A 16,158-nucleotide genomic window follows, 5' to 3' on the forward strand; every position below is an offset into this window, starting at 1 on the left:
CTAAGCTTCTCTCATAGCTCATTAAGTTTGCAATTTTGCACAACTTTAATCCCTTATTTCTCACTCACCGGGAATCGGATTTGAGAAAATGAATATACCACGGTCATCTACTCCGAACGTAGATCGACGCTATATTATTTAATTTCACAAAATTAAATATCTCGTTAAAATTATAATTGGTCAAAGTTCATTGACCGCATAGATTCCAACAATTACAATTAATAATATGATGCTTAATATCTGATACTAAATTAAATTACAAGAATAAAAAAGACAAAGAAAGAGATCTATAGTTCAAACTCATCGTTCTCTTTCTGTAAATAAAAAATATAACTGTGATTAAACATAGAGATCTCCAAATAAATTTAACTGTGAACAAACGTAAAGTAGTTTAAAACTTTAAAAGAGTCTCGGAAATATATATATTAGAAAGAAGAAGAAGAAAGGTAGTTGTGGACTTTGTTAGACCATCTCCAACCATACACCAAAACTCATTTTTGGTGTAGATAATTTCTTCAATCGTATACCAAACGCAAACCCATTTTTGGGTTTTTGAATGGATTAAGACCAAATATGGTGTTTACTCCAAAATTTTGTTAGACAAATACTCAAAAATGGTGTAAACATAAATATGGTGTAAATGGTTGGAATAAAACTACTTTTTGGTGTGACATATACTCAAAAATGGGTTTGAGTTTGGCGTGAATGGTTGGAGATGGCCTTAAGAACGATATGATATATGGTTCATTCGAGAGGCACGTGGGCTTTGTTATAGGTGATATAATTTGACAGGCTTTACGCTCTCCGTGCACTAGTCCCTAACATTTCCAAGGTAACCAATGTGACCGAATTTCTCTTCTAATAGCATAGTCTTTTTTGATACTACGTAACATTGATAATTTCATTGAGAGGCCGATGACTCAGAGTGGTGGCTTGTGTAAAAAGCCATTCGTGACCAACAAGGACGTTGGAGGATTTTGTTTACAAACATAGTTTGGTGATGTGGTTGGACACAGCCTCGATCCTAGGGGATGCGATTGCGTATGTGAAGGACTGCAGAAGCGGAATTCGGTCGGTTCCGTTTAGTCGGTTAACCGACTCCTACATTTTTCCAAAAATTGAGAACCGAACCGAAATGCTCGATGATCTAATTAACTAGGTAATCAATGATGGCAGCTGTTGTGACAGAATAGAGCAATTGTGTAATTGAGACAAATAGAAACGTAAAGAGACACATAATTTACGTGGTTCACCATTGTTGTGTTGGCTACATCCACGGGCAGAAACAGAGAACAGATGTTATTCAAATTGTTATTAGATTACAGAGTTATGTGCCATAGACTTATCGTTCAACTAGCGGCAAACTATACAGATTCAAGACATACTAACAATATCTTTTTTTTCCTCCGTAAAGTTAATTGATAAACCAGATAGAGAAAGAGAGAGAGCGCGAGCCGTTCTAGATTTGTAAAATAGATTTTGGGCTTACTTGTGTTTATAAGGAAAGTGATGATATATACTCAACGCACGCTAATCACATATGGAGTAGTATTTAAGAATCTATCTATCCGCTACAGCTTTTATGTTTGAAAGAATGAAATAAACCATTACTTACAAATAATTTTCCACTAATTATATTTCTAAATTTTGCAATATGCTTGTATTTAGGAACTAAATTACTTATGATCACTCTTAAGTTATAATTAAAGTGTAGGCAAAGCAAAGTATATAGAAATCCTTGTACTGATGTATTTTATTTCATACTAATGCATTTTGTTTCATCAGACTCTTTACAATTTTTTATTTTATTAGGTCTTTGTATCAATGAATTTTTATTTAAGAGATTCTTTGGTTAGATATTTATTTAGCAACATAAAAGTTAATAAACTTTTTTGTGCTAATTAAATTTATTTATTTATTTATTAGTAGTTACTTATTTATTTTGAAATTAATTTTGTTGCAATATCGACTTAAAAATTACTGAAAGATTAAAAAATTTATAAATTGTGAATGGGAAATATCAATAATATTTTTTTTTTTTTAAGTTCTTGAATCGATAATGTAACGGAATTAATTTAAAAACATAGAAAAAATAGAGATTTAATAAATTAAATTCTGAAGTTCGTTAAATAAAGATTCAACCAAAATAAAAATAAAAGTATAAAACATCTTCAATCAAAATACATTAGTATAAGGACATAATAAAATAAGAATTGTAAAACGATATAATAAAGCAAATCTATTAGTACAAAAATCTAATTTTGTTTGTAAAATAGCTAATGAAATAAAATGCACTATTAATACAAGATACATGTGAGAGTGATCAATTGATAACTCATCATTTAATTGCTAACTACAATTAATTTAAGACCATAAGATTTTAGAAATCTTGTGGTCTACAATTTGCCATGTGTAATTTCGTTTTTCAATTTTTAATATTAAAAAGCTAATAGCAATTATCAAATTGGGATTTAGAAATATAATGTCAATACATTGTATGAAATACATCAACACAAAGACATGACAATGTCAATACAATTTCATATTGACATAGTACAAGCATTGTATTGACATATTATGTGTCGTGTATTGATATAAATCTGTTAACGAAATTTATGAAAATTTTTATTAAAAAAATTCAAATTTTTAAATCGGAACATATGCAAGTGAGATCTCGTTAGAATCCTTATGAAATTATCTTTAATTTGATATATGTTGTGCGAAAAAATAATTTAAATCGAGAAAGTTATATGCGTTTTAAAGTTATGGGATATTTTTCAAAAGTTAGTTATAACAAATTTATTGTAAATTGACCGTAATACCATTATTGGCATTTTTTTTTATCGCATTACATTCTAGGGCTATGATCTAAGCCCTTGATTTGAATATCTAATGTGCTATTATTTAATTGAAGTTAGCAATTAAGTATATATTAGGTTAGCAATATAACATTCCCCTTGATACATGTCTATGGATCTTTATAGTTTTAAATTATTTTACTAATTACCTATTGCTATTTGGTAACTAAAATATTAAGGCCGCGTTTGGTACACGGAATTGGAGGTGTAGAATTGGAATTGAAGCCTTCAATTCCAAATCCATTGTTTGGTATTATAAAAATTCATGGATTTGGAATTGAATTCCAATTCCAAATCCTCCAATTCCACAATTTGAATTCCATATCAAAAGTAGTGGAATTCCAAATATTCACACACGCTACACATATTTCACACATTTCACACACTACACACATTTCACGCATTACACAATTTCATACATTTCAAACACTACACACACAACACATATTTCACACACTACACACACTTCACACATTTCACACACTACATACACTTCACAGATTTCACACACTACACACATTCCAATTCCAATTCCAATTCCAATTCCATGTACCAAACGAAACCTAATAGAATTATGCTATTAGTAATTTGCATACTTTAAATTATCTTTTTTGTACATTAATTTTCTGAAATACTATATTTATACACAAATCAATTCCTAGCATCTTGTCTAGTTATCTTATAAGTACTACTCCCTTCATCCCACAAAAGATGGCATACTTTCCTTTTTAGTTTATTCCACAAAAGATGTCACATTTCTCTTTTTGGAAAAAAATTCCCTCTCACATGAATATAAAAATTATATTTTCTCTCTCCATTTAACACACAAAACAAAACCTTCTAAAATCTCGTGTTATCCCATAAATGTGATATCTTTTAGAGCATCCACAATGCCGGCTAGCCAATCGGCTAGCCGAACCATTGCAAGCGGCCAGCCCGAAATCGGCGAGAAAATCGGCGTGGGCTAGCCAATTGGTTGGCGCTGGCCGATACGCTGGCCGCCATTGTGGCGTGCCGACCGGCCTGATTCGGCCAGCGCCCTTTTTCATTTTTTTTATAAAATTTTTGAAAACCTATATAGACGCGATTTTAATTTCATTTTCATTTGCACCACTTGTTTTAACGAGTTTCTCTCTCTCTAAATTTACTGTACAAGAGCATCATCGAGCGGCGATGGATCACAACAACGAGTCCGGTCCAGTGACGAGTGGATCTCAGACTCCCATGGTACCCGCGGGATCTGGATGGGACCAGATGGGGCGGGCAGATGGGCCCGGGGTTTAACGTCCCTTGCAATCGGTTGATGGGGATGATGGCTAGAGCGCGGGGGGGATGCCGGGGGGATGCCATGGGGGATGTCGGGGCGGCAGGGGCGCGGCCGGCAATGGCGGTCGGGGTGAGGGAGGTATGCCCCGGATGCAGCAGCAGATGATGCATCAAATGATGGGGATGATGCATGTCTGGCAGGGAGGGATGCGGCCCCGGGATGCGGGTCCTGGGAGTGCAGGGGGGACCGGGGGGGGACACGGTCTATCGTCCCTCTCTGGATTTTTTGACCGCTTCGTCTCACACGTCGACCCAAGTGGAGACACGGAAGTTCACTGGCGATGACCTTTTGTCATTGCATTACATGGGGATCGATCTCGGGGATCCGGACACTCCCGTTCCAGCGGGGTCGGGCCGCAGCGAAGAAGAAGAAGAAGACGAAGGGGAAGGCCAAGAAGACGGTCAAGGTGAGTCGTCGCGAGCCCGATGTTGACGACACCCCCGCTCGGAGGAAGTGGACGGAGGATGAGTCACCGGGGTGGCCAAGACGTGGTTGACGGTGTGCGATGATCCGCTAATTTACGAACAACCGGCTGGTCGTCAACATGTGAGGCGGGTCGAGCTGCCTCACGGGAGGAGCCCCGCTTCCCGCAGGAAGGACTACAGCGGGGAGGAGTGCCGGAAGGGGTGCGAGCGCATCGGGGCCGCGGTCGGCCGTTTTTTTTCGGGGTTGTGCGCCAACGCCCTCCGTCGCTCACTAGTGGGCAGAATGAGGAGGACTGCCGGAGGATAGCGGAGAGTCGGTTCCTCTTGGCGGGGAAGTATAAGGATTTCAACTTCTGGGAATGCTATGTGTTGCTGAAGGACTCCGAGAAGTTCCGGACGGGGTGCGACGCTGGGTGGCCGAAGAAGCAGAGCCGAACTATTCCGGCGACTCTGGCCGGCAACGGCCGGCGCAGATCCCACGACCTCCCCCCGGATGCTGAGGAGTTTCCGTCCCTCCATCCTTTGCTCGTCGCCCTCGCCCGGTTGGACAAAAGCGGGCGCAACGGGTAGCGTGGGGAGGATCCCCCTATCCCCCAGGAGGTCATCTCGGCAACCCCCCCACACGCGAGTACACCTCATTCTCGCGTCAAAAAATGGAGGAACGGATGTACAAGGTCTTCCAAGAGTGGAAGGCCGTAACTGACCCCACGGAGAAGATGTTTCTCCACTCGATGCTCGAGAACATGCGGGTGGATTTGAATGCCTTGAGGGCACTGGTGGGGGGTTCCGACGTGGGCTCAAATACCCCGGGTGACGGCGGCGACGACGAGGAGTAGAGAGTGGCGGGGCTCGTGTGTGGAAGCCCTTTTTTTTAAAAAAAAATCATGTATTTTTTTTTAATCTTTGTACTTTTTTTTTTTAATGAAATGAATTAATTTTTCCGTATATGTGTCGTAAATTTAATTCCGTAATTTAATCGTAATTTTAATTCCGTAAATGTAGTATTTTTTGAATTATTTTTATTGCGGTTGGCCTATGGCTGGCCTAAATCTGATGTGGCAGGTGAATTTTTAGTGCTGCTGACGTGGTAGGGAGAGAGAGTGGCTGACCTATGGCTGACCTAAAGCTACTATGAATGCTCTTGTGGGACGGAGGGAGTACTTATTTTTGAGACCCATGGACTAGCTAGTCAAGTAGTCGGTCGGCTCACTTTTATTTTTTCGGTTTTGTCTAATTCGTTTTTATTTCCACTTATTATTACTTATCTTGTTATTATAGGAGCTTCAGAAATTGACAAGTTTCATTTCGACGTGTTTCAATTATTTTTATTTTCTAATAGTATTGCAATGAATATATATGATCCAAGTAAATAGAATGGTGTAAATATCTTGAAATGCACATTTCTAAATTACTAAATTATTAGTATATTAAAATGATGATTTTAGGTGCCGTACTAAATCACCGAGTGACAAACTCGTGGTTATATGTGCTGGGGTTTGGTGCCCCTTGCACAGTGAAAGACTTGTACAAAACAAATAAATCAGACATGGATTTATTTGACCGATTATGTGATTAATCAATTCACATGTTAAACAGATAATTGCATGCTAGAACGCAAATAATTCATGCTTAGAAAAAGTAAATCCTAAACATGAATTCTATGGTTTAGAGTTACCGATTTGATTCTCCAAAGAATCGTCGATTGCTCGCGCCTTCTCCACGTGATGATCTTCAATACTAGACCACGGATCTTCTCTCTGGTTCCCGAACTGTATCTCGATATCAGGGTGGGCTGATCTTATCAAAATACTAGGACTCGAATAAAGAAGACAGAAATTCCTCACGGAGGAGGAGCTGAAATTATCACGGAGGAGAAAATCAAATAAAAAATTTCGCCCTCCTTTAGAGAAAAGGAACGAAAATTATATTATGAGAATAATAATAATTCTGTCTCATTTATTCTCCTATTTATATTAAGTTCATATTGGGCTCAGTCAGGGATCTATGGAAGGTTTTGGATATGGGCTCCCCCAATTATTTTTTTACTAATTAAATTAAACCCACAATTTAATACAAACTTATATTGGAATATTACGAGCAGCCACTACAGAAGTAATATTGCACTCCCCATCCAAATCTGAAATTACAAGTAATCCGGGTTTTCATTATTTATATTATTTATTTCCCGCGCTTAAGATATAAATGTCCATTAATTAATTAATGTCTGTTATGGACTTAATTAATTAACATCTTATTAATTCCAAGAGTGGACTTAGCAAGAAACACTTATTTATTATTCATAGAGTAATAAAACTCCAACTGGCCAGTTTCCCGAATAATAAAACCTTGTTCGAGCTCCTCTTGAGGACATTATCAAACGAGACTCACCTCGCGCACGATTCAACATAATAGCAATCCTAGCACCGCTAGATATTAATCACCACTACCCAATATATCAGGATTATTGGGTTGCGAAAAACCCGCACCATTTGATAAGTCAAAGTAGTGCATAATCAATACCGTATGCTCAATGCTAACGTATGTAGATTAAGAAATAGTTATTTATCAAGACCTAGTCTTTCAGTAGATAGCATAAAGACACGTCTTGCTGTTAGATCCATTCAGTGCTATACCACACCAACGTCATCTTGTTTCAGTAAGGCTTAGAAATAATCGGACTGACATTGCAACCTTTCACGATAGGTAGTCTAAGCCTATCTGGGTTGTGAAATTCTTCTTTTTCTTTTGCAAAGCATTGCATAGAACCGACTGTGTTACCTTAAAGTGGACGACGCCCACAACTAGTCTACTAAGCAAAAGACTTAGACTTTCTTTGCTTCTTATACATTTAAATGTTTATAAAACATCTTATAAATGCACAAGCAAACACAATGTAATAATATACTGATTCTATTCGTGCGAAACTGCTCGAATAATACTGAATCGGGTTAAAAGTGGATTATAGAGTTTTACGTATACAAGCAAGATTCTATTCGAGCGAAACTTGCTCGAAACATGCTTTTCAGTATACCAAACCTAACAATATGGATGTTCGGAGATGTTGTAATTTTACGTAATCGATGACTTTTGCTGCATTAGTTGATGTTGGAGTAATATTTTTTTTTATATCTATTGAATATTAGTACTTTATTAAAATGCTATGACATTGCATGTGCACAGGCTACACTTTAAGCCTTTTTTTTTTGTTGAAGTGGTTAGATCTCCTTGAAAATAAAACTCACAAACCACTTTTAAATCAATAATGCATAAAATAAATTGCATAATTATTAGTAATATTCAAACTCTAAACAGTAACTCAAGATTGGGTTGTATAGGTTGTATAGAGATTTGAAATCAAAAGTGAACAATCTTCCAAATCGTACGTTTGTACGTAGTACTTGAATTAGGGTTTAGACTTTAATTCGGGCAATTTGTTGGGATCATTTTTACTTTCGCAAGAACTCAATTACATCTTTTTTTTTTTCCAAATATTATCACAAATTATATGAACACGAAGAGATCCATAGTTTTATTTAAAAGTTTGAACTGGTCGTGATAGATGAGATTGGGTTCATACTATTACAATCAATTCTATAATTTACGTGTAAAAGTTTTCTAAATTAGTTACTCCCTCCATCCCCGATTAGGAGTACCCGATTAGGAGTAGCACTTTGACCGGACACGAAATTTAAGAAATGTAAAGAAAAGTTGGTTGAAAAAGTTAGTAGAATGTGGGACCCACTTTTTTATATTAGTTTTATAGGAGTAATAAAATGTGAGTGAAGTGAGTTAGTAGAATGTGGAACCTACTTAATATTTATGGTAAAAATAAAGTGTTACTCTTAATCGGGGACGGACCGAAAAGGAAAAGTGCTACTCTTATTCGGGACGGAGGGAGTATATATTATCGGATACTTAGTTCTTTTTCTTTTATTCCAGCCACTCACACATTTCTCGTGCAATGTGAATTTATGACTGATTAAAGTAGCTCGTTTAATCTTTAATGTAATTAACCCCACACGATTTAATAAAGTACTACTTAAGTACTATAAATACATGTCCCTATGTCTTGAATTTTGCATCACACAGAAATCAAGAAATCTTAGGAAAATGGGCATCACCAAAACCATAGAAAACCAACCCAACACACCATCATCAGATGAAGTAAGCCAAGAATGCAGAGAATTGCTCACCACACTCCCAAAAGAGAGAGGGTGGAGAACTTCAAATATCTATCTATACCAAAACTTTTGGTGCCAACCAAAAGAAATTGATGCCATAATCTCCATGCAAAAGCACTATATAGCAGAAGACACAGATATCATAGTCTCCACCATCCCCAAGTCCGGCACCACGTGGCTCAAAGCGCTGTGCTTCGCAATCGCCAATAGGTGCCTCTACGCCCACGACTCGACCACCCACCCCTTGCTCACTTCCAACCCCCATGTGCTGGTCCCTTTCCTCGAGTATAAACTATTTGCAAACCAGGAGATCCCTGACATGTCGCGTCTGCCAAGGCCCCGCCTCGTGGGGACCCATGTCCCACTAGGGGCCTTGCCAGAGTCTGTCATGGAATCCCAGTGCAAGATTGTATACATGGTGAGGAACCCGTTTGACACATTTGTTTCCATATGGCACTTTATGAGTAAGTTGAGGCCCGACTCCTTTGGCCCGTTGTCGATCCAAGAGGGTTTCGACATGTATTGTCGGGGAACCATAGGGTTCGGCCCGTACTGGGACCACATGTTAGGGTATTGGCATGAGAGCCTAAGAAACCCTAACAAGGTTTTGTTCTTGAGGTATGAGGATGTGAAAGAAGACGCGGGCTTCCAACTGAGGAAGCTCGCGGATTTCTTAGGGTTTCCTTTTAGTGCTCAGGAAGAGGAAGAGGGGGTTGTGGAGGGAATAGCAAAGATGTGTAGCTTTGAGCAGATGAAGGAGTTGGAAGTGAACAAGAAAGGGAAGGGTGCCATTGTTGATTTTGAGAACAAGAATTTGTTTAGGAAAGGTGTGGTGGGAGATTGGGTGAACCATTTCACACCAGAAATGGTGGAGAGATTGAGCAAGATCATGGACCATAACCTAGCTGGTTCTGGTCTGTCCTTCAAGATTTGATTAAGTGTCATACATTATTCATATTGTTATATGTTGTATCGGTGTATCCTCTATCATATAATAATCAAATTAAATAAATTGAATTTCTTTCTCTAGCGTGTTATATTCTTAAACACCACATTAATTGATTAGTTCTTTTTCGGATCATTGTAACACGCGTGAATTAACGATTAATTAGTGTCAATCTATATCGTTATCGTGTTCGTGCCCTTATCGGATTGATAGGATAAGAACACGAAAATTTGGTTCATGTTGGGATCGGGTTAAATTTGGATCAGTTAACAGATTCTTGCCGTGTGTGGGTTGTGGCGTTGTGCCTGGGTTTTCGTTGAAGCAGGTCAAGTTGATTGAAGATTTTTTTAATAGATTACGTTTGAATTTGGCCTTACTAATTGAGTCATTATGTAGTTCATAGACGTCGGCGACGCCGAAAATGTACAAAAAAACGTTCTATGTTAGAATTACTTGAAATTCGCATGGTGCTTGTGAATCGGGCTAGAAATCAAAACATGATGTCGCAATGATAGACGGTGGATATTGTCGTAAAAGACAATATACTGTTTTTTGGGTTCAATTTTAATTTTATAGCTTTTGTTTAGTTTTCTTTTTTTAAGTTTTTAGGATTTTATAAATGTTTATAAATAGCGGATGTTTGTTTTGACTATAATTTTAATTTTATAAATATTATTTTCGTTTCGAGGAATAAGGATTTATTGAAACTTCCTAGACGTTCAGTCATTTGTATACATCTCTTTCGTCATTATATATCTACTTGGTAATGAATTAACAATATGACCTAGACGATTTGAAAGCGAAGGATGGAACGTGAAATTTGTAATTTCAGCCAAAATAGTGTAAATGGCATTTCTATTTTCTGGAAATGCTGGAATATCATAATGTCAACACCACTCTACATGTATTAATTATTGGCGTTAATATGTTAGGTGATTATACCCACCATGTCTTTTTAAAAATTTAAATGAGGTGCATTTATTAATGGTCGTTTACTTTTTAAAAAGCTCTTAACAGCAAATTTATTATATAATAAAAATTGCATTATTACGCGACTATTCTTTGTTCCCCACGTAGTATTTAATTATTGGATGGCTTTTTAATCAACTATTGCAACCTTTGCAATGTACCCTCGTATCCACGAGAGACGCCTTCCTATTAATTACTCATTGAAATTTGAAATTTAGATAGTTGCGTCGGTTCACTTTTTAATACTATTATTTATATGTGATAATAATTATTTAAATTATGAAATTTGGACAAATTTTGATTTATCCTATAAATTTTGAAATTAAAATATTAATCATAAGGTTTCAATATAATTTTTTTAATTGTCACATCAATATACAAATTGACATCTTTTTGTAATGTTAAAAATGATAATATTCAATAAAGTAAAAAAGATAACTGAGAAAATAAAGAAATGCAAAAAAAAATATTTATTTATAATGAAACACGTCATTTTGAATATCATTAAAAGACATCATTTTATGCATGGATAAGATAATTGAGAAAAATTGAAACTTCATGCTTTAATATTTTAATTTCAAAATTTATAGAACAAACTAAAATTTAACAAAGCTTCATGATTTAAATCATTATTAACCCTTTTTATATTTATATGATGAAAGGCGGTATAATTTGGTAAACTAAAAGTACATATGTTATTCAAGGGTCATGTTAGATTGACAACTATCTTAAATTGATAACTGGCAACTATATCAACAACTTATGCTATGAATGTCAATACGAAAGACATTTGTATGTCATACTATGTCTTCTGTTGACATCTATATTTACATGTGTACAGAAAACATACGTATGTCAACTATATTTAGTTGACATACAGATACATTCAGTTAACATCTACAATATAGATTATTGGCATAATTATCAATTATTAATTTAAAATAGTTATCAACATACCATATCCCTGTTATCCAAAATAATTACACTTTTAATAAAGTCGCAATTTAATATTTACAAGTTATCCCTTCTTATTGATTATTATTCGATTAGCTATATACACCTGGTCCCACATAAAATAGGGATAACGATGTTTGAGCCTATTTTAACATTATCAATGGGCTCAATATTGAACGATGCTCGTGGCAATATTTTTATAGGTAAATAGATTAACATTACAAATATACTCGTCACTTATTCAAAATTCCGGCCAACTAAAGTTGACATGATCATTGGAAGCTGATTCAACGTTCAAAAGATTATATGTGAATAAATATAGTGCATAGGGATGTCAGTTCAGTCTAAATTCAATAAGATGGGCCAAATAACCCGCTAAACTTAGAGGATTAGGGCTGAAAAAATTGCAACCAGATAAGCAATTGGTCCAATCGAGCCAGCCCGCTTGATTACGAGATACTCCCTCCGTCCCAAGATAAGTGACTCATATTCCTTTTTGGGACGTCCCAAAATAAGTGACTCTTTTTTTTTTTGTTCTCTCTCTTACTTTTTCTCTCTACTTTATTAACTCTCTTACTTTATTCACTTTCCACTTTACTACCAAAACCTCATTTCCTTAAATTTCGTGCCGAAAAATTTGTGGTTACTTATCTAAGAGAGTATTAGGTTTCAATATTTTTAGAACTTTTTTATTCGCTCTTTCCAATAGTTTGCGATACATATACTAGCAGCCGCAGGAGGTCACTTTTACGTAACTCCCCACCTCCCTTACTTTTCTTCAACCGCAAACCCAATTAGTGAAGCAGTTGCAAAGTTATAATATCCGCACATACATTGGATATTGGCAGTGGCGGACCGTGGAGGTATGGGGTTCCCAGCCATTTTGAGCTTTAGTATATACTTGTATCACCCTCGTGCCATGCACGACCCATATTATTTTTCTCAAAATATGAAAAATATATTTGATATAAAAAACCATAAGGATGTATTAAAATGACAACACTCGTTATTATGACACCATACCACAACCATTGGATCTGAAAATCGTGTGCTTGTCAAGCTGCCATGTGGCAGCGTTATGCTGAATCAATTAAAAACGCGGAGGGGTAAAATAGGAAATCTTTAATTTTTACATTACCAGATTGCAGTGTTATTCATTGAATATTGCAGTCTTACCACAACAATATTGCATCTTACCACGACTGCAATATCTAGGTGGCGTTCGGTTGCCATGACTAATTATCATGAGACTATCCATTTAGGATTAAGTTGGAGGATTATTTTAGTTGGAGGGGGGAGGCTATGACTAATTATCATGAGACTATCCATCTAGGATTAAGTTGAGGGGGTCAATCTTATGAACCAAACATGATACATATTTAATCATGAGATTTAGTCTTGCCAACCGAACACCCCCCTAATATACTAAGTAATATGTAAGAAAAAAATTGAGTCATTTCCTTATATGATAATTTTTTTCTCTTTTTTTATACTTTACTCTCTCTTACTTTATTGTCTTTACTCTATTCATTTTATACTTTATTCTCTCTACATTTTCCTCACTCTTACTTTTTTATCTATTTCCAATATTCATTTTTTAAACTCCGTGTCAAAAAGTTTTGTCTCAACTATGGCGAAACGGATGGAGTAAGTAATATGTACTCATACATTGATGAGAAAAGAGCACGGGCGAAGCCAGGATTATAAATGAAAGAGAGCAAATTATATATATAAAAAAATATTTGAAAATTTGATAACGGGCAAATATAAGAAAATTTCAAATTTTTTGCAACATGGATGTTGAAATCGACCATTATGCTGTTCTAGGACTGCCTTCAGGTGAGGAAGGTGCCCAACTATCGGACCAGGAGATTACCAAGGCTTATCGGTCTAAGGCGAGGGAGCTGCATCCGGACAAAAGACCGGACGATCCTGACGCACATGCTAATTTTCTAAAGCTTCAAAACTCCTATCAAGTTCTCAAAGATGAAAAGGCTAGAAAGTTGTTTGATGATCTACTTAGAATTAAAAGGGAGAAGGTTCAGCGCCAAGGACACCATGATTCCAAGCGCCGGAAGATGATGTCAGATCTTGAGGAAAGAGAGCGGTGTGCTTTTTCTGTTGACCCCACTATGAAAGCTCGAGAGGAGGGAGAGAGAATATCTCGGCAGCTGAAGCAGGAGATTGCTAGAATTATCGCTATGCATTCCAAGCAAGATGGAGCAGCAGATGGTGGGTTTAGGGTTTAGGGTTGGACAAGGCCAAGGTTCTCAAAGTTTCATGGGAGAAGACTGGTGAAGGTTACACTGCTCAATTTTCAGAGAATTTGGTTTTGTAGAAGATGTAGTCATCAAAAGTGCTAAGATTGTAGTTATGGAATCAGAAGATGCTGCCATTGCTCTCTCATATCCTCTCCTTGTAGTGCCTCTTCAACCTGCTTCGTCACCAGCTGTATTTAGTGCTGAGAAAAATGAGCATGAGGGCCCTAAATTGGGCAATCTTGTTGGTTTTGAAAATTCAGTGTTGGAAAAAATGAAAAAGGTTAGTTTCAGAATCCCCTCTCCTTTGTTTGTTTGTTTGTTTGTTATTTATATCAACTGGATACGCTAGTGTAATACTGGAAACTTTAAATCATATGAAATTTCCATGTAATAGCTTTATCATTTTTTGGGTATCGCAGGCTGCACAGAAGCAAAAATGGAAGAAGAAGAATTACATTGTGGAGCATTGAGAGGTTGCGTCAAACCTACACTTCTATCTGTTTCAGTCTCAGACAGAAGGTAAGTAGTTTATATGTCTTCTTAACAGTTGGGTAGTGTTGTAATGTAATGATATGCTAAGATCTGAGAATGCAAACGCCGAGTTCCTATTCTTAGGGTGGTTGATGAATTGCTTGTTTAACACTCTGATATTTGTTTCTTTTCTCTTTATTTGAACACAAAAGCATTCCAACTAAAAAAGAGAAACAAGATAAGTCTTTGGAAATCTATTACTACAAGGCAAATGTTACTGACCTGACAGTTAGCCATTCAATTCAACAACTAAATCTTTATGAACATGTATAGTATTGGCTGGTGATGATCATGCTATTGTCTGAATCCGATGTTGATTGATTATTGGGGTCCTGGCTACGCGTTCAATTTGTTTCCATCTTACATAAGAGGGACTATTCAATACAAGTATATCACACGCTTGTTAGTCCTTCGCTTTTGTATTAGGACAAACAGCTAACTTTAAACTCATTTCATTTTTAAATTTTTGATCACTTACACTTTACAGAGTCTGTGATTTATATCCATTCAGATAACTTTCTCTCTTTTATTTCGCTTATGAATGGCCTATTTGGGTGGGGTAGGGCTAGCAACAGATGGTGGCTACGTGTGGCTCTATTGTAATCTTAGTAATAGAGGCTAATCATTTAATGGGTAGAAGAAATAATCCTTTAAAATGCATCACATGGCGTCATAACAAAAAATGTCATGATTCCGACAACACAATGGATTAGTGCCACAAGCTGCTTTTTTTTTTTGAAAATTCATACAAAACTTTAGTAAGTTGTTGGATATGATGTGATATATGGAATGCATTTTGGCCAAAGAAAAACATAGGGTGTTAATTTGGACAAGATGAACTTTATTAGCACAATTTTGACATTTTATAAGTTGAATTGAAATGCATATTATTAAATATTGTGATAATTTAAAAATCAATTATTTAATTTATATACTATAAGTTGTTGGTATGATGCAATGGAATATGAGTCCTATTTTTATTCTATTCATTTGTTAGGTATGATGAAATCAAGAAGGGATGAAAATAAAATGTAAAGAAATAGTCATTTTATTTGTATCTTCATTCCATTCCAATTTCAATCTCTCAGCATACTTGACTGTAAAGTGAGGATGCTATTACTATCTAATCACGGAACCACTTGTATCTTTGGGCTGTTTTTTCTTCTTGACAGATATCTACCTGATTTGACAGATATACCCTCCAATCAATGTGCTGCCATCCTTGTCTCGTGTAATGAAGGTTGGCAAACGTGGCAGTGTTTATTATAGTATTAATCTATGTTTGAGAAATTTTCTAGCATTGCTGCTGGAATATGTTGTAGAGTGCCATTGGTGAGGGAATGACACGTCTCTGATGTATCTCACCAGGTTACTACTTCCAAAAGTTTGTTTCACTGACTCTGGTTTCCCCAGACTGGCCCAAGGATAACACTTGAATTCACACTAATTTTGTTTTCTTCCACTATTCTCAGCTATATGCAAACTATGCCATTGGGAAGGATGTCCAGGCAATGAAAGTCGTGATTGGAGTTGGAGAGAAGACCTGGTCTGTACATGTACATGGCTACTTGTTGTATTAATTCTCACTGGTAACTAGTTTTGTTACTAACTCCATATGGTTGTACAGCTGTATCTTGATAAATTCGAGACGAAGTTTGTGTCACAAGGAGCCTCCTATGTTACTCACAACATCTTCTAGCGCGTGC

General features: G+C 36.4%; 1 protein-coding gene and 1 pseudogene across 1 annotated transcript; both read left to right on the forward strand.

The window, feature by feature from the left end:
* The first annotated feature begins 8,702 nt into the window (after positions 1-8,702).
* Positions 8,703-9,823, forward strand: LOC125196879 (cytosolic sulfotransferase 15-like). Its single transcript, XM_048095539.1, has one exon. It carries the CDS (start codon positions 8,721-8,723, stop codon positions 9,723-9,725), a length of 1,005 nt encoding a protein of 334 aa, XP_047951496.1. The 5' UTR covers positions 8,703-8,720; the 3' UTR covers positions 9,726-9,823.
* A 3,609-nt stretch (positions 9,824-13,432) lies between these two features.
* Positions 13,433-16,115, forward strand: LOC125192294 (annotated as a pseudogene).
* The last annotated feature ends 43 nt before the right edge of the window (positions 16,116-16,158 follow it).

This window comes from Salvia hispanica, chromosome 6, assembly GCF_023119035.1.
Source record: "Salvia hispanica cultivar TCC Black 2014 chromosome 6, UniMelb_Shisp_WGS_1.0, whole genome shotgun sequence".
Classification (NCBI taxonomy): Eukaryota; Viridiplantae; Streptophyta; class Magnoliopsida; order Lamiales; family Lamiaceae; genus Salvia; species Salvia hispanica.

Coding starts and splice junctions, on each gene's coding strand:
- LOC125196879 (XM_048095539.1), top strand. CDS start 8,721: ATGGGCATCACCAAAACCATAGAAAACCAACCCAACACACCATCATCA.